At 41.8% G+C, this 20,386-nt stretch overlaps 1 protein-coding gene across 1 annotated transcript; it reads left to right on the top strand.

Annotated features, from left to right (window-relative positions):
* Nucleotides 1-19,370: 19,370 nt before the first annotated feature.
* Nucleotides 19,371-19,850, top strand: LOC107797820 (uncharacterized). The gene has a single exon (XM_016620743.2). The coding sequence runs from the start codon at nt 19,371-19,373 to the stop codon at nt 19,848-19,850; it is 480 nt and encodes a 159-aa protein (XP_016476229.2).
* The last annotated feature ends 536 nt before the right edge of the window (nt 19,851-20,386 follow it).

The raw sequence follows: 20,386 nt of genomic DNA, 5'->3' as shown, positions 1-20,386 counted from the left end.
CGAGTTTGTGGTGCGATGTTAGAGGGATGGAAGGAAACACCTTCATATTCATAGAAGATCTGTCAGAACGGGTTTACCAGTTGAAGATACTATTGAGTGCATGTGGATGGTACAAATGGCTTATGGGTGTTGATACGATGCGGTCTCGTGATATGAATCATTCGGGATGAGTGTTGTTTGAGGTCCATTGTGTGTTGAATAAAACTATTATTTTGAAGTCAGATCAAGAGTAAAATGGGAGAAGTTGAGTGAGTTAGTAATGGTTTGAATCAACAAGGTTATGGAAATGATTCCTATGGTGCGTTAAGTCTATACAGGTGGTTCGTGATTGTACATGTGAGCTTGACACCCATCGTGAATTAATTGATTTGGAGGTATTTGATTTTGATGGCTTGGTCATGTGTAAATGGGTCCCGGAATAGTTATGACGGTTTAGACCATGAATTGAGTTTTATGTCTTTCGCGGTTATGACAAGTTGGTTGTGTGTTGCGATTCATCTTCTGAAATGAGTTAAATTAAAGGCTTCTAGCCAATGAAGTATTTATTCTATTAGTAGTTCAGGAGTTATGATAAAATTCTTGTATTCTCGCATAACAGCATGTTAGGTGCAGTGAGAGGCATGGAAATTAGAAGTTGAGGATCAAGGCTATGATTTGATGTTGATAAGAATATCATGATCTCGGAAGAGCGGGGGAAGATTTCAGATGTTCAAAGTATGCTCACATTATTTTCGGGCAGCCTGAGGATGGTCTATTTGTGGTAGAAGTGTTGGATGTTGAAATACGGCAGCTTGTCTAGTACTATAGAAATAGCATAGTCGATGATCATGGATGTTCAGATTTTTCTACCTGGTGCGGAAGGTTGTGGAAGTATTGTATTGGCCAAAATCTAACAGTCACGACCAAGTTGACCGACGCCCTATCTAATTAATCGGGCAGTGAAAGTTACTAGAGCCCACTCCATTTCTCCTCTCTGACATCCAACGAGTCGGTAAGAGTGGCGCCTAAAATCATGGCCAAGGCACATTGGTGGCAAGAGGACGTCAAGTCAAGCAAAGGGCAAAGATGCCTTGATTATATATAGCCAAGGAAAGTTTTCAACAAGGGGGCTGCTCCTCGTACCTCCCTCTAAAGAATGGAAAGCTCTCTTCGAGTATTCTGGAGACAGAAGAAATGGCCTCTAGAAATATATATAAAGCTAATTCCTTATCGATTGATGAGGGATACAACATTGAATCTGAATATTTCTTTCATCCCATGTGCGGTCCTTACTCTTAGCTTCTCGATCTGGAATTAATTATGTCTGACTAAGATTTACCTCTTCAACTTTGATTGATTTGCTCAAAAAGGTTTTAATATCTTTTGAGTCAAACAATTTGGCGCCGTATGTGGGGATTTCTTAGTGAAACTTCCTAGTTTATCCCAGATCGAAGACAAGATACACAATGACCCACAAAAAGAAGCACGAAGGGAAAATTCAACCTACGCGAGACACGGGAGCAGCGCATTAGGAGAAGGAGAGCCGAGTAGAATTACCAAGCTTAGAAATCCTCGCCCCATCAACCATCGATATACCAAACAAGGCAAACAGTGTTACCAACCTGTTCTCCCCCACCGACCACCGGACGTGAGCGAGGAAAATATCATGCTCACCTATTTTTCACCCAAGCAAGCACATAAGACTCGTGCGGGTGAATGCACAAAGGAACATCTCGATTGAAGAACAAAAAATTGCTTCAGCACAACCGAAATACTTCCTGCCGGTGATATCTCTAGGCCGGATGGCAGGAGTCAGATAAGAAAACTATAATGCGTACACAACGCAAACCTAAGCGAAACGTCAACATCTCATATTCACTGACACTGCACCTCCTGATGCAAGCAATATCAAACAGACTGGGACTCCCACGGGAGATGTCGGACTCTCCAAACTTGAACGACGACGGGTTGTTATTTCGATAAGTTCAAAATAACATCCTTTAAGGCCAAGGGCCTTCGCCAACAAAGAGAAGGGTTCAACCTCGATCGAACGACAACGGGCTATTATTTTGATAAGTTCTAAATAACACCTTTAAGTCCAAGGGCCTTCGCCAAAAAAAAAAGAAGGGTATGACCTCGATCGAATGAAGACGGGCTGTTATTTCGATAAGTTCGAAATAACACCCATTAAGGCAAAGGGCCTTCGCCAACAAAGAGAAGGGTTTGACCTCGATCGAATGACGACAGGTTGCTATTTTGATAAGTTCGAAATAACATCCTTTAAGGCCAAGGGCCTTCGCCAAAAAAGATAAGGGTTCGACCTTGATCGAACGACGACGGGTTGTTATTTCGATAAGTTCGAAATAACACCCTTTAAGGACATAGGCCTTCGCCAAAAAAAGAGAAGGGTTAGACCTCGACCGAACGATGACAGACTATTATTTTGATAAGTTCGAAATAACACCCTTTAAGGCCAAGGACCTTCGCCAACAAAGAGAAGGGTTCGACCTCGATCGAACGATAACAGGCTATTATTTTGATAAGTTTGAAATAACATCCTTTAAGGCCAAGGGCCTTCGCCAACAAAGAGAAGGGTTCAACCTCGATAGAACGACGACAGGCTGTTATTTCAATAAGTTCGAAATAACACCCTTTAAGGCCAAGGGCCTTCGCCAACAAAGAGAAGGGTTCGACCTTGATCAAACGACGACAGGATATTATTTCGATAAGTTCGAAATAACACCCTTTAAGGCCAAGGGACTTCACCAACTAAGAGAAAGATTCGACCTCGACCGAACGATGACGGGCTGTTATTTTGATAAGTTCAAAATAACACACTTTAAGGCCAAGGGTCTTCGGCAACAAAGAGAAGGGTTCGACCTCGATTGAACAACGACAGGCTATTATTTCAATAAGTTCAAAATAACACCCTTTAAGGCCAAGGGCCTTCGCCAACAAAGAGAATGGTTCGACCTCGATCGAACGATGACAGGCTGTTATTTCGATAAGTTCAAAATAACACCCTTTAAGGCCAAGGGCCTTAGCCAACAAAGAGAAGGGTTCGACCTCAATCGAACGATGACGGGCTGTTATTTCGATAAGTTCGAAATAACACCGTTTAGGGCCAAGGGCCTTCGCCAAAAAAGAGAAGGGTTCGGCCTCGATCGAACGACGACGGGCTGTTATTTCGATAAGTTCGAAATAACACCCTTTAAGGCCAAGGGCCTTTGCCAAATGGAGAAGATATCGACCTTAATCGAAATACTCCTAAGGCAGAAGATCACTGGAAGGAAAGAAAAATCGGGACTTGCTATACAGGCGCCTATCTTACACCAAAGCCGTAAGCAGTTGAAATAAAGGTGAAGTACAAGACAAATAATAAAGAAAAAGAAAACTCTCCTTTATACAAAGTCACAGTACGGGCTATCGCCGCTTACATATGGCCCAAGCCAACCAAAAAAAAATGAATGGACAATAATCGACAAATAATTGAAAATAAAAACAGACAAGGACAACATTCTTCATTCGGCGTCATCACCGCCATCACCAACACCAGCACCAGCACCATCACCATCGTCACCATCTCCAAGAGGCTCTCCATTACCATCATCTGCATCCCCATTAGCTTTAGTTGTCAACACGTCATACCCACAGTTGATGCGAGCCTCCCATGCTTTCGCTCACGCCTCTTCATAAGCAGCCTCAGCCACGGTACCTGCCTCCCACAAACTCTTATATATATCCCGCTGAGCTTCGTCATAAACCTAGAGCTCGTGCATATGGCAGGGGACGACAGCGGAGGAGGACTCAACCTGAGCCAACAAACGCTCATTTTCTTCCTCCAGAGTCGCGACACGGTCTCCCAAAACCGATTCCTCTTGATCAATCACGCCGATGCGCTCCTCGAGCCTTGCCTCCCTGAGGGTAGCTATCGCTCTCTCCGACTCCTGTTCAGATTGGAGGACATGGATGGTGTTCTCCAGGGCCGTCGCCCTCGCCGAAGCCTCGGACCAGGCACTCTCAATGCTCTCCAACCCAGTGACTTTACTTTCCAGTACAGTCAATTTTCTCATCCACTCCATGCTTATCGCCTCGACCTTGACCAAGTTTTGATCCATCTCTGACTGCATCGACCTCAACGTACCCTGCAGATGCTCACATTCTGCGGCGGCCCCCTTACCTAACTCGAGCTCTTCATCCTTAATTTGAAGTTGCTCCTCGAGTGAGCTCTTGCTGTGGATAGTTTGCATCAATTCCTGGTCCCTTTTTTCCAACTCCTCAGCAAGAGCCCAATTACGGGGGTCCGTCCTCAGCCGCTCATGCATCTCGTGACACCTATCGCGGTAGCGATGATACTTTTCCAACATCTTCAAAAAAAATTTTGCCTGGATGTTGACCCTGTGAATGCTTTCCACTTCCACCATATATGTATGGAAAACGTAAAGACGGGGTTAGACTGTACTTCTGAGAAGGGCGGAAGAAGAAAGCGAAAGTAAAATGCAATGTAACCTTAAGCCCATGGCGGCCACCTCGTCCATCAAATCAGCATCAGGAACAGACCGGAGGGACTCATTCTCGGCCTCGGAGCATAACAGGCTAAATTGTGGCACCAGTTCCTCCCCTTCCCCCAAGAGATTGACACCGGAAGGGATCTGAAGAATACGGGCCGAGCCCCCCGCATTAACCACCGAATGAGTAAGGCCCTCTTCAAACATCCTGACATCATCGAGATCCAGGTCTGACTTAGATTCATAGTCGTCAACCACCACGCCTTTTCCCCTTTCTGCTGCTGAAGGTGGAGCACGACCCACTACAGAAGATGAGGGCATGTCTGAAATCACGACTGTGACCCTAGAAGTCTGATTCTCCATCACGACAGGTTGTTGGTCACCAACAATGGCAGGGATCTCTGATTGAGCCGAGGCAGCGATAGGAGTATCTGATTGTCGATCACGAACATCAACAATTCCGATGGTCTTCTCTGTCCCTATAGGGGAGCCACAACAATGCCCTCTCCATAGCCCATCGGGGGAGAGTTGTCCAGATAAATTACTGTTGGGGCGTCGTCTCAAACTCCACTCTCTATCTCTTTGACGACCCCTCCTCTTCTCTAGTAGATGGTGACCCACCTATTGGACAAACGACATCAGTCAGAACCTCATCCTGAGAAATGGCCCTCGCAGGAGTAACCAAGGCCACAAACTCAACTAAAGCAGCCCTCGATAAAGGTCGGGTAATGGGTATTGCAATAGGGTGAGTAGACACGACCATCTGACGAAAAGCTAATGGAGGGACCTTTGCTCTCCGCACTCTCCCTGACAACAACAAATGACACATAAGAGGCTAAACAAAAAGAGAAAGAACAATAGACAAAGACGTCATCTCACCTGTAAGGGGCCTACGTCCGAACCTCTCATGAAAGGTCGACCATGTGCGAATCCCCACCGTATGGGGAAGTATGGCCTCCACCCATTCACGGATAGCTTCGACAGGCGGAGGGGGCAATCTCTCAGTTGCAAAGACATGATGAAGTTTAGTACCCATAGAAAATGGTCGAGCACTTCAACGACTAAAAATACAAACTTACGTGCAAAGTTCCATTTCTCAGGGAATCCCGTTGCGTCCGCCACAGTATTCTCAGTCCGCACATAAAAGTAATTCTTGTAGAAACGACGGTTGGTCCTATCATCCATCTTCACCACTAGACCCCTCGACCCTCGAGGACGCATGTGAATCATTGAACCATGAATGAGTTGAGGAGCAAAGATGCTGAGCATATGGTCCAAAGTGACCTCACGACCGGCAAGTTCAACATACTGAGCAGCATAAGGAATACCTTGTATAAATATGGCGAAAGTTGGGCGGGGCACACTTCGTAGAAATGGCAAAAATACACTACCAACAGGGAAAGAGGAAATGTGTACCCTACAATGAATGGGTAGGCGTAGAACACATAGTACCCGGGGCGGTCGAAATGAACTATGTCTTTTCCTACTGCCGATCGCATATCAATATAACCGGGGATCTCCCACCTTTCTTTCAACTCTGCAATATCCCTCCCCCTCAGAACAGAGTGAATAGGTTCCAGTTCGACCTCGGCGGGAGTAGTGAAGTTAGTCGGCTCTCTCCCAGGGCGGGGTAAGATCTCAATCACTGATGGGACCTCCTCATCCTCCACCACATCTGCCCCTCCGGCGATCTGAGCAGCACTTTCCAGTACCAGATCAACAATAGGGAGATTGTCATGAGAATAATCACCATCCATTCTTGTCAGAAATACGCAAAGAAATAACAGAAAGAAGAGATAAAAGTTTTCAGTAAATTAGGGGGCACGTAGAAATTTGAGGTACTGGAAAGAAAGTATATCAGCAGAATTCTTCCAAGTGAAATATGAAGAAGTGTGTTAATCGAATGACAAGCTTCCTTTTTTTATATGGGACATATATCCCCGAGCACGAAACCCAAGAGTCGCCAATCGAATCTGATAGGGCACGAACCGTTTCAGTATCCCAGAAATGTGTGTCATAATGGCGATAACCATGAAACAATGCTTCAATACCCAACGACATTTCGGTTTTGAAACTGCCGCAACGGTCCAGGGAGATCAACAGAACGTCCCCACTTCGCTAAAATCCCACAAAATGTGACTAAGGAACGAAGAGTCGTAAGTCAGATTTCTCTTGAATTCGTCACGATCATGATATGTCTATCGAGCCCAACATAGGACAACCCCGACAGATGGAGGGACTAACTGTATTGGACAAAATCTGACCGTCACGACCGAGTTGACCAACGCCCTGTCTAATTAACCGGGCAGTGAAAGTTAATAGAGCCCACTCCATTTCTCCTCTCTAACATCCGACGAGTCGGTAAGAGTGGAGCCTAAAATCATGGCCAAGGCACATTGGTGGCAAGAGGATGTCAAGTCAAGCAAAGGGCAAAGATGCCTTGATTATATATAGCCAAGGAAAGCTTTCAACAAGGGGGATGCTCCTCCTACCTCCCTCTAAAGAATGAAAAGCTCTATTCGAGTATTCTGGAGACAGAAGAAATGACCTCTAGAATAATATGTAAACCTACTTCCTCATTTATTGATGAGGGATACAACATTGAATCTGAATAAGATCATTTATATTTCTTTTATCCCATGTGTGATCCTTTCTCTTAGCTTCTCGATCTGGAATTAATTATGTCTGATTAAGATTTACCCCTTCATCTTTGATTGATTTGCTCAAAAAGGTTTTAATATCTTTTGAGTCAAACAAGTATATCCCACGGGATGATTGTATGAGTGTGATGTGTTAGTCATCTAAGTGTTAAAGATTGAAATTAGGTATGAAGATTCTGGTATTGTCGATGATTGGAGAGTTCATGTCTGAGAAATGATTTATTCCTTTAGTTGTTGACTGTGGAAGTTGTTTCGGATTTGACTCTCGATCGTATATGTTACGGATAGGGTCATTGTGGGTTCCTTGGGAGGTTATAGACCTATTTGGGGATGATCAGAATCGGCTTAGGGATCGGTGGTAGATCTAATGTGAGTGTGTGCTCTACATCAGGTCGGACGTGTTCATTCAACATAACGTCGCTTATGGAGGCGTCTTTGGGCATTTGATGTTTTTTCCATCGTCAGCTCTTCTATGTGATACTCTATTATGCCATGTGAGTGTGAGACTACTGGTTTATTAGCACGAGTGTTGTGATCTCAGGTAGTTTGTGGTGTTATATGAGAAAGATGGCTCTTGAGATGCAGGTCATTTATTGCACCCTAATCGTGCTTGAATTTTTGTAGCGCATGGCACTATTCGTCTCCCCAGGGTTGTAGTTATGAACTTGGTGTGCTTGTGGTCGATATTCAAGCATTTTGTGGGTATGAGCATTATGACTTGATGGGTATTTCATTATTAATTGTTATGTGGACCGAGTGGCATGCTGCCACGACTATGATGTTTGGATCGGGTTACAAGCTGCAATAATATCATGTTTGGATTGGGTTTCACGCTGCAACGGTATTATATGTAGATCGAGTGACACACCTCCACGGCTATGATCGTTAGATCGGGTTTCACGTCGTCTAACCTTATATGTTCCAAGTCTTTGCGTTCGTCGAGCAACTCTAATATAACCAACAATGCTTCGTCGTTTGCTTCTTCGTCTGCCCGAAAGTATCTCATGGTAGGTTCTCCCACTTTCACCAGGATCAGGACATGTGCTCTGTATAAGAGAGAGAAAGGTGTTTCTCCCATGCTTGACTTGTCCGTCATTTGGTATTCCCATAGTACTCCGATTAACTCTTCGGGCCGTTTGCTTTGGCTGTTTCCAATCTCTTTTTGAGATATTGAATAGTCACTTTGTTTGTCAATTCCGCTTAGCCATTTGTGCTAGGGTGGTATGGTGAATATGTAATTCTTTTGATTTTCAAGTATTCAAAGAATTTTGTGATGTTTGTGCCTATAAATTGTGGCTTGTTGTCGTAGACTATTTCCTTTGGTATCACGAACCTGCAAATTATGTTCTCCCATAGGAAATCGATCGCTTTGCACTCACCAATTTTTTGGTAAGGAACTGCTTCAACCCACTTAGAGAAGTAGTCAGTTAAAATCAAAAGAAATCTTACCTTACTAGGAGCCGCGACAACAGACTAACTATGTTCATTCCCAATTTAATGAATTTCCAAGGCGACAATACCGAATGTAATAGCTCTACTGGTTGATGCACCAACGAAGCATGGCATTGACAGTTATCACATTTCTGAATAAATGCCTTAGTGTCTTGTTCCATTCGGGGCAGTAGTATCTTGCCCTAATTAGCTTTAATACTAACAATTCTGCACCCGAGTGATTTTCACAGATTCCTTTGTGAACTTCTCTAATGATGTAATTAGCCTCGGAGGCTCCTAAACATCGAGCCAACGGTCCTTGGAAAGACTTTCTATACAACTTGCCTCCCATGAAGTAGTAATGAGCTGCTTTAGTACGGAGTGCCTGGGATGTCTTGGGATTTTCGAGTAGTTTACCATGCTCAAGATAGTTAATGATCTCGTTTCTCCAGTCCCAGACCAAATTGGTCGTATTTACTTCATAATAACCGTTCACATCCAATACCGAACGCATGAGTTGTACGATCGTACTAGAGTTAGATCCTTTCATTTTCGAGGACGAGCCTAGGTCGGCCAGTGCATCTGCTTCGGCATTTTCTTACCTCAAGATGTGGGTGATTAGCCATTCCCTGAATCGTGCGAGAAAAGTCTAGAATTTCACTATATGTTGCTGCATGCATTCCTCTTTGGTGTCGAAGATCTCGTATACCTGATTTACTACTAGTTGGGAACCGCATTTGATTTTAATGACCTCAGAGTCTAGTCCCCGGGCCAGTTTAAGTCCTATAATCAAAGCCTCATACTCGACCTCATTGTTAGTCAAGGGATCAGTTCTTATAGCCTGCCTCAGGGTTTCTCCCGGGGGCGTAATTAGTACTACCCCGAGCCCAGAACCTTTCACAATGGAAGCCCCATCCGTGAACAAGTTCTAGACTCCCCATGTCATTTTCGACACCATCACCGCTTCTTTGGTAGACAAAGGCAACCGTGTGGGACTGAAATCAGCCACGAAGTCGGCCTAGATCACAATCCTAGGTTTATACTCTATGTCAAATTCACTCATTTCGACTGCCCATTTGGCTAGTTGGCCTCAAAAGTTCAGGTTGTTCAAGGATATTCCATAGGGGGAAGGTTGTCACCACGACTATTGGGTGGCACTGAAAATAAGTCCTAAGCTTTCGAGCGACAACTACGAAAGCTAAGGCTAATTTTCGAGGTGTGGGTAGCGAGTTTTCGCTCCCGTTAAAATTTTTCTAATATAATAGATAGGAGACAGCATACCTTCATCTTTATGGGCCAAAACGGCATTTACCGCTACCTTTGAGACCGCTAAGTAAATCAGCAATTGTTCTCCTTCCTCCGGTTTATATAATAACGAAGGGCTCGATAAATACCTTTTAAAATCTTTCAAAGCCTGCTAGCATTCTGGAGTCCATTCAAAGTTTTTCTTCTTTTTCAAAAGTGATGACATTTTTTTAAAGACCGGGAATGAACCTGCTTAAAGCAGTCAGTCTTCGCGTTAACCTCTAAACCTCTTTCACATTTGTTAGCTGGTCGAGAATGTCCTCGATGACTTTAATTTTATCGGGATTGACTTTGATCCCCCTTTGTGACATCAGGAATTCCAAGAATTTATCGGAGCTGACACTGAATGCACATTTTTTGGGGTTAAGCTTCATTTTGTGCTTCCTTAGGATGTCAAAGGTTTCTTGGAGGTGTTTAAGATGATCACCTACATTCAAAGACTTAACCAGTGTATTATCTATGTAAACTTCCATTGTTTTCCCTATTTGTTTTCAAACATTTTGTTCACAAGCCTCTGATAAGTGGCTCCGGCGTTTCTGAGCCCGAAAGGCATCATATTATAACAATATATGCCAAAGTTTGGTATGAACGAAGTTTTTTAGTGATCCTCCAAGTTTATTTTGATTTGGTTGTACCCGGAATATGCATCGAGGAAACTCATCAACTCATGCTCGACCGTCGCATCAATCATTTGATTAATGTTTGGTAATGGGAACGAGTCTTTTGGGGACGCCTTATTCAGATCTTATAATCTACGCACATGCAAAATTTATTATTCTTTTTTGGAACTACTACTACATTAGCAAGCTAGTTAGGATACTTTACCTCCCGGATTGAACCGATATCAAGCAATCGAGTTACCTCTTCTTTAACAAACTTATTTCTATCCTCTGCAATAGGGTGTTTCTTCTGCCTTACCTGAGGGATGTTGGGATCTAGGCTTAACTTGCGCACGACCACCTCTAGAGGGATACTTGTCATATCCGCATGCGACCACATAAAACAATCAAATTAAATTTAAGAAATTTTATAAATCTTGACCTAAGCTCGGGGTTTAGTCCTCTCCCCAAATAAAGTTTCCTCTCCAAGAATTTCTCGAACAGTGCAACTTGTTTGAGTTCTTCCGCTATGAATTTGGTTGCGTCCATTTCTTTTGGTACCTGGAAATGCCTCGGTACCTGATAGGATTCCGACGACTCCCCCCTTTGTTGACTTCGTTTGGATCGGGAGTAGGCGTCGGTTCCTATAATTTCTATCCTGCATGTTCCTTCCCTTTTCTACTGGAAACAGAGATCACGTTCATCTCCCTTGCCGCTGGTTGATCTCTTCTTATTTGTTTAATTCCCTCTGGAGTTGGGAATTTTAGACGTTAGTGGTATGTCGACAGCACAACCTTCATTTTGTGTAACTATGGTCTTCCAAGAATAATGTTCTAGCCTATGTCGTTGTCTACTACTTCAAACAGGGTTGTCTTCATTACCCCTTCGGCATTTGTGGGAAGCATAATCTCCCTTCGGGTTGTCACGCTTGCTAAGTTGAACTCGGCGAGGAGCTTTGTGGCCGAAGTGATGCTTCTAGTTAGCTTGGCTTGTTCCAGCACTCTCCATTGGATAATATTAGCTGAACTCCCTAGGTCCACCAAAACACGTTTAATTTTAAAATCTAAAGCATTAAGAGAAAATACTAGGGCATCATAGTGCGGTAGTAGGAGTCCATCGGCGTCTTCTTCCGTAAAGGTAATATCGTCCTCAGTGACTTCCCGGAGTCTTTTGCTATGGGTTACCGATATCTTTGTCTTTTTACGGTTGAAAAGGTTATTCCATTAATCTCGTTCCCTTTGAAAATTATGTTGATCGTTAGATTAGGAGGATCTTCTCCCATCTTTGAGGGTTTCGTGTTATCCCAATTGCGACCGTAGGTATTTTAGCCTGGTCACTTAAGAACTCTCTCAGATGGCTGTTTTTCAGCAATGTTGCCACCTCCTCATGCAAATGTCAGAAGTCCCCAGTCCGGTGGCAGTTAGTCCCATGATACTCACACCATAGGTTAGGATCCCTCTAACTGGGGTTGAATCTCATCAGCCTCAAGAACTGTGCTTCCTTAGTATTCCACATTGACGATACCAATTCCACTATACTAATATTGAAGTTATACTTGGATAATCAAGGATAGGCGGAATCTCGGGAGCCTGATACCTCTTTGTCCTGCATCAATCTGTTATTTCGTCCGTGATCAACTCTCCTATTGGTAGCGAACCTTTTTGCCGACCCAAAGCCTCTGCCTCGTCCTTTGGCCCTTTCGTAAGGCAAAAAAATAACCTTTAGATAACCCACGTTCTGCGTCAAAATCATCCTTCAACTTTTTCTTATTTTTCTCTCGGTCCCGACCCTTGATTAATGTCTGGAAACTTAGCTAGTCATTCTCTATTCTTATCTTCGATTTGTAGTGGTTGTGGACATCTGCCCATGTTGTTGTTGGAACTCGAGAAGACTTTCTTTCAATTTTAGGGAAGAGTCAGAATTCCTTGGGTTTAGCTCTTTAGTGAGCCTCAACTGCCCATTCATCTGGCACGGCCGGTAACAACATCCTTTCCGTCTAAAATCTAGTCATGAATTCTCGCAACAGTTCAGACTCTTTTTGTGTAATTCTGAATATGTCGGATTTTTAGGCCTGCACCTTCATGACCTCGACCTTAATAAAAGAATCCTCAAGCATCTCGAAGGAATCTATTGAGTGCTCGGGTAAAAGTGAATACCATGTCAGGGCCCCCTTCATGAGGGTCTCCCCGAACTTCTTTAGCAAGGCTGACTCAATCTTGTGCCGAGCTAAGTCATTTCCTTTTACTGTCGTTGTACAGGTGGCGATGTGCTCCTGAGGATTTGAGGTCCCATTATATTTGGGCACGTCTGGCATTTTGTAACGACCCGATCGGTCATTTTGAGATTTTGCACTTTGATCGCTAGCTCTCGGGCATGACTTGCCCCGTGTTATGTATTATGACTTACGTAAATCGTTGGTTTTGGTTTTCAGGGTAATCAGAATGAATTTGGAAGAACAGTTCTCAGTTTAAAGCTCTAAATTTGAAAGGTTTGGCCAAGATTTGACTTCTTTGTATATGATCTCGGATCGGGATTTTTATGAGTTAGTTAGCTCCATTAATTGGGACTTAGGAGCGTGATCGGAATGCATTTTGGAAGTCCGTGGAAGGTTTAGGCTTGAATTGGCGAAATTGAGATTTTGGCGTTTTCCGGTTGATAGGTGAGATTTTGATATAGAGGTCGGAATAAAATTCCAATAGTTGCAGTAGCTTCGTTGTGTCATTTGGGATGTGTGTGTAAAATTTCAGGTCATTCGGACGTGGTTTGGTTGGGTTTTTTATCAAAATCGTATTTCGGAAGATTTTAGGAACTTAGGCTTGAATCCGATATGTTTTGAGCGATTTGATATTGTTTGAGGTGTTTTGATGATTGGAACAAGTTTTAATAAGGTTTTAGGATGTGTTAGTGCCTTTGGTTGAGGTCCCGGAGGCCTCGGGTGGGTTTCGGGTGGTCAATCGGACCATTTTCGGGTGGAAAATTGCAGATATTTGTTCCAGCAGTTGCAGGTATTTTGGCCTTCGCATTCGCGAAGGGCTGGGTTTTGTAAGATTCGCGTTCGCAAGGGTCCAGGCCGTGTTCAAGAAGGCTTGTGAGGGGATTGCATCGTGTTCGCGAGTGAGTATACGCGATCGCGAAGGAGAGGTCAGTTATTCATCTCGTTTGCAAAGGAGCGAACGCATTCGCGAAGGTCAAGGCGGAGGAAGCACCGTGTTCGCGACTGGCGTGTCACGTTCGCGTAAGGTAAAAGTTGGTCAACGTAAAAATGTGCTACGTGAACGTGAGAGGTTGACCGCGTTCGCGAAGAAGGAAAGTCAGGCCTGGGCAGAATGTTTTAAGTCGTCTTGTCCGCGATTTTGGGTCTATTTTCACCCATAACTGCTCATTTTTGAAGAGTTTTGAAGGAGATTAACGAAGGATTCAAGGGAAATCGATTGGAGGTAAGAATTTCGAACCTAAAACTTGATTACATGTGAAACCCACCTAGAAAATCATGGAATTTAAGCTAAAAATGGAAGAACTAGGGCTTGGAATTTTGGAATTCTAATTGGGGATTTGGAAGACCATTTGGGGTCGGATTTGAGAACTTTTGGTATGTATGAACTCGTGGGGAGATAAGGAACCCGCTGATGTGAAATTTTATGAGTTTTGAGAAGTGGGCCCAGGGCTCGGGTTTTGCTAATTTCAGGATTTTCAATATTTTTCGATTGTTTTCGCTTGGGCTTTGCTCCCTCAGCATATTGTGATGTATTCGTTCTGATTTTGGATAGATTCGACGCACGTGGAGGCCAATTTGAGGGGCAAAGGCGTCGCGAGCTAGAGATTTCGCCAGTTCGAGGTAAGTAATGATTGTAAATACTGTCCTGAGGGTTTGAAACCCTGGATTACACATCGTTGTGTTACTTTGAGGTGACTTACATGCTAGATGACGAGCGTGGGGTAGAGCACCGCTGGGTTAACTATTTGATGTTATTATACTTTAGGTTGTATGCCATGTTTGGGGCCTTGTGCCGACTTGTTGAGACCCTTAGGGGTATTTTTACTATCTTTCCTCACTCTATTTGTTGAAAGCATATCCTCAATCATGTTTTACCTGTTTACTGCTCAAATCTGGCTTTATCACTTTATTTCTTAAAAATATGAAAACTGTTTTGGGCTGAGTTCCCTGTTTTACTGATGGTCCGAGTGATCGTGAGATGATAACTGAGATAGACCGAAGGTCTGATTGTGAGATTGATGACTGAGATAGACTGAGAGTCTGATGGTGAGGTTAATGACTGAGAGAGGCCAAGGGCCTAGTTGTGAGGATTATATATCTATGGATCGGGCTGCACGCCGCAGCGATATGTTAGATCGGGCTGCACGCCTCAGCGATATAGCGCTTGGGCTGTAGGAGCCCCTCCGGAGTGTGCACACCCCAGTGAGCGCCGTCGACGAGATATATGGATCGGGCTGCACGCCGCAACGATATATGGATCGGGCTGTGCGCCGCAGCGGTTACTAAATGGTACCTATTGAGTGTGAGTGCTAAGTGTGAGCGCTGATTAGTAAGAGTTGAGTCATGAGTGACTGAGAGGCTTGCCCGAGGGGCGATAGATATATACATGCATATGAGTGATGCTTTGCTTGAGGGGTCTGTTTATGAACTTATTGATTTTTCACTCCTCTTTAAAAATGAGTTTCTATTGAATATGTTGATTATTGACTGTTTTCACTCATCTTTATATTGAGCCTCTGTCGAAAGTGTTGAACAAATGTTTTACAACAACTTTCATTTAAGCTGGGGTTTATGAGATGTTCAGAATTTAATCACTGATTTGGCTTTGTTATTTCCACTAAGATTTTCATGTTATGAGGAGTTTATCATTCCTGTTTTTTTGTCTGAGGGGCTATTTACGAACTATGTTTTGCCCGAGGGGACGATTATGGTTTTCATCTCTTTTATTATAAATGGTATTGAACCCCTACTGAAACTGTCAGAAAGCATTTTCATCTGTTTAAATGATTTTTACCAAAAGGCTGGATTTTAAATAAGACGATCGACTCGTATTCTGAATTAGCAACTTGTGTGCTTATTGAGTTATCATGAATGTGGATTCATTATTTCCTCCTGCTCAGTCTTTATTTACTCTTATTACTTACTGGGTTGGAGTACTCACATTACTCCCTGCACCTCGTGTGCAGATTCAGGTATTTCAGAACCCGGTAGCGGGTATTGATTGCTCAGACGCGGAGTCATCAGAGTTAGCAAGGTGGCTGCACGACGTTCGCAGCACTGCTTCTTCATCTCATTTCCATTTTTGTACTTAGTACACTTGGCTGTTTTTGTTGTATTCAGACCTTGGTAGATGCTTATGACTAGTGACACCCTGATGTCGGGCTTGTGTAATTATTCCGCATTGTTCTTTTAAATGTTCATTATGAGATTAATGGTTAATAAATGGTATAAAAACCACTTTTAAATGGAAAATGGTTGATTTGGGAATTGTGTCGGCTGACCTTCTCTTCATGAGAGGCGCCATCACGACCGGGTCCGGTTTAGGGTCGTGACACATTTTGAAATGCTTTAGGATTAACTCCGGTGCCGCGCTTGGTTTGAATGGCAATTAGGTTTAGTTCTTTGAGTCCGATCCTTTCAACACTGGCGGTGCGCCCGGGATTTGATCCATTTGGACATTTATTTCCCTCATAAACTGTATGAGTTCGGTTTTAAAGGGATTATTCCTTTTATTGTTACTAGATCTGATCCTGTTCCCCTAGCCCTGTCGAAGCCGACCTCACCCCTCGGGGTGTTGTCATCAAACCTTTGTGTTATTTGGTTTGCGGGAGCTTCGGGAGGAACTGTACCTCTTCCATTCGCGTTGTTGAAAGCACCCGACAATGCTTGCCTCAACTCTGCCATGACCAGATCTTGCCGCGAGAGATGGACCATAATAGCCTTTTGTTGTTCCCTCAGGATTCTCGTTGTTTCCACGTTGTGCTTGTCTTCAACATCATCAGGAGTTGCCTCCTAAACGTGTCACAGATATTGCCTGCTATGGACCGACATGGCTTCATCCCCCTCATTGTGAGTATAGATGATCGAATCTTCATGTTGAGGATGATTTCCTTGGGCCTCAACGTTGTGCGTAACGTTGACATCGTTATATGCCATTTTGTTTTTACAATTTTTCACTAAGAAACAAAGAATTAAACAGGTTAGTAATAGACGCAAGGATCACCTCAATTACACAACTGTCTAAACCCACGGTGGGCGCCAAGCTATTTATTTGGAAAATGGTACAGTTGAATTTGTAACGTGGTTTATAGACAAGCGAATCGATTCGATCCTAAAATGATAAATAAATTAAATAAAATGCAAGACTTAGCGTTGAAATCGAGATAAGGTAGCATATAGCTTGGTCCTGGGAGCAGAGGTTCTGAGGGCACTAATACAAATTTCAATAGACAAGAAATAAAATATTATTAAGCTCTTGAATATTATATAACATAAGTTTGTCAGAAAATTTGTGTCACTTACAATGTTTGTTGAAGTCATTATTTATAGCTACACCTAGGGAACTAGGTCCTAGGATCAAGCCCCTCTTAAATGACAATTATGAGGGCCATTGATGAATGTATAATGACAAGCTATGAATGCAAAAATTCTCTATAACAGACTGTGTATTTATTATTGTAGAATATTCTTCATTGAATGCTATCGGGTGGCAGACATTCGTTTGTCTTTATTAATAATATTCCCTTCGGGGTCTTCCCGGTGCCAACCGAAGCTCTTGCCCCCGGTCTTGGTTTCCACTTGTCTCGCTTTCCGTCTATTTGCGATTCCATGTGTCGCTCTATTATACGAGTATTTAACACGAACCGATTTTACCCTATACATCTTGTTATCTTGTTGTTGTTGTTGTTGCTACTGCTTGTTTTTTTTCATATTTCCTTGAGCTGAGGGTCTACTACAAATAACTTCTCTACCTTCTTAAGGTAGGGGGTAAGGTTTACATACAAGTTACCCTCCCCAGATTACGAAATTTTACTGGGCTTGTCGTTGTTGTTGTTGTATCTCATAAGTCACTTTTCTTGATCAAGACGTGTAGATGTTCTTCAGTGATTCTTTCTTTGTAGGAATTTGCTGGCGCACACATATTTCATTTTGCTACCCGGGGCGGGCCGATGAATTTTGTGTCCTAAAGCCAAACTTTATGAGGGGCCTTAACTTTTTAGTTTTCTTAATTATTTATTTGAAGTATAGTTTTTTAGCTTTTCTTAGATACAAAGTTATTAATAATTTTCTTATAATCAATAACTCCTAATAAGTATTACTCAATTGACAATATGACTAATCCATTTAACCTTTCTTGTGACATTGCTGTTCTTACGTAAGATTTTATCAATTTTAATTTTGAAAACTTCTTTCCGCTGAAGTAACGGTAACATGAGTTATGAACATTATTCAGGCATTTGGAAAAGAATTATATTATTTTTGATTAAGTGTATCAATTAAACTGTTATCTTCTAATTGTACTATTTTTTAAAAATATTTTTAATTCAAAAAATAAATCTAAACCATCAATATCGAATTGACTATTATGCTTTAAGGAGCATTCAAGATTAAGGTAATATTTTTTCAAACTTTCAACATCTAGTGATCTTAGTTTTTACTGACAAATAGAAAACCAAAGATATTTTCATATGCTTCGAATTGTTCAAATCTATTTTGAAGTGAAAAAATAGCCTTGTCTATTATGTATAAAAGTAATCAACTCTAAATGACTTTTCGAAAGATTTTGAGATTTCATTATCAACATTCGCATCAAATTATTACTTCCTATATATCACATGATTTTTACGAAATTCGAGTTCGATATTCATTTCAAGTGCAATTTCCTTGGTAGAATCATAGCAGTTGTCAATCCTTCTTCTCTATATTTGTTAAAGAAAGAAATTAAATTTTTTCATTTTACAAGACTCTTTTTTAAACTTATATATAGTTTATTAGGTGTAACAAAAAATAAGACATATACAAATATAGAGTATAAAGCGGTTGGAGGTCTGCCCTTGTTTGCTACTTGATTTATCCTTGTTGATTGTGTTGACTAAGATCTATGGACTAATGATCAGATTTTCTTGCTCACAACGAGGCGTCTTCAACATCATTGATTCATTTATCTACTGTTGTCCGTATTATAATTCTTTTGTATAACCTATCTCTATTTTCTTTTTCAAGTTATCGAATGACTAGTTTTTTTACGTGACTTCGAAGTTACAAATTCATGATTGACCTATTATTAAGTGTAACAGTTAAGTCCATCTTCAGTTACGCTGTAGATTACGAGGAAAGGGAAAACATATACAGCCGCATGAGCTGGTACTGTTATCTCCACTTAAAGCCATAAATTAAGAATTAATTCTAGCTTTTAATTTTTGGCTTATTTTTTGTCATTTTAACTTTAAAACAAGTGCTTAAAAATTATTTTTTTATTTTATCCAAATATTACAAAATGGCTTAAAATCACTTTTTAAAAAATATTTCGGTTCTGTCAGCATAGTTTTTCCATTTTTTTAGTTCTGCTAAATATTTGCATAAAATACAAATGCACTTTATGAATACTCCAATTGAGGTCAAATATATAGAAACCAAATGAAATAGGAGTAATAGCTAATTTAGTTATCATCCTCTCCAGCTACTCAAGAGTCATGGCCCTTTAAAATTTCCATTACATCATTTCCCACCAATAACTCCATCACTCAAAATTCCACTAGTAGTAAAGCTCTAGGAGTTTTTCTTTTTGAGTTGAATTTGCCAGTGTCACAAACAAAAAGCCATAAATCCAATCTTTCTCTGAATCCCGTGTCTTCAAATACATATATACTCGATCTATAAATGCATTATTGTTATGGCCTCTTCTGAATCTTCGTCCGCATATTCATATGCAGAGCCAAGCAACGAGAATTCGTTAAACAAGCGGCGGCGTTGTTTCTGCTTCCCATCTTTCAGTTCTACAAATCAATTAACAAGGCGTGTTAACTTGGACTGGTGGCATAAGATACGCAGCGGCGCGGTCAAGGAAGGCTCTGTATGGGCCAAAGGAATCAACGCTCTAAAGAAGCTTCGAGAATGGTCGGAGATCGTGGCCGGACCAAGATGGAAGACTTTCATCCGACGGTTCAATCGGAACAAAAGCGGGATTAATGCTAAATTCCAATATGACCCTCTGAGTTACTCACTCAACTTCGATGAAGGGCCTGGGAATAACAAAGAGGAGGAAGAAGAGTATGTGCTGCGGAATTTCTCCACCAGATACGCTTCAGCTTCAATTTCGCCACCTGGTAAGGTATCCATGGATCTCGGCAAAGATGGGCCCAGTTTCGTTTGAGTGAGAAACTGGTAAAATTATGATATTGGTTGGTCTTTTTTTTTTTTTTTTGACGATGATTTTGATTGGTCTACTGGTTGAAAGTTCAGTGGTAGGACTAGAAAAACACAGCTCATCGTAAAAGATAAGTAGGTGCGTGCAAGTTTTCTACTTTTTTTGGCGTATAAATTATTGGGTATTTCGGCTGTCTTTTTCTTTGTTTAATTTCTTTTCTTTGGATTTTTCTTCTATACCTTTCTGGTTTCTTGTCTGTATATTTCTTTTGTCTTTATGGAGTATTGAACATAGGCTTTCACTCTTCTTTTATGGATATACTTCACTTTATTAGCCTCTGGTGTGATAATAGTAGCTGGCATTTGAATTTATTTTGTTTTTGGAAAACAATATCGACAATATGTTGTGTTTAAAATAATTTCTGAGAAGACTGTTTGGGAGAAACTACCTTTAATTTGTCTCTGTCTGCATAAAGAAGATTGGTCTAATTTTAGTTAGATGGAGTTGGTAAAGGGTACAGGGTTTTGGTTAGATTTCTGTAG

Source organism: Nicotiana tabacum, chromosome 8 (assembly GCF_000715075.1).
Source record: "Nicotiana tabacum cultivar K326 chromosome 8, ASM71507v2, whole genome shotgun sequence".
Classification (NCBI taxonomy): Eukaryota; Viridiplantae; Streptophyta; class Magnoliopsida; order Solanales; family Solanaceae; genus Nicotiana; species Nicotiana tabacum.
Note: the sequence above shows the minus strand (reverse complement) of the source record. Positions and strands in the feature narration are given on the sequence as shown.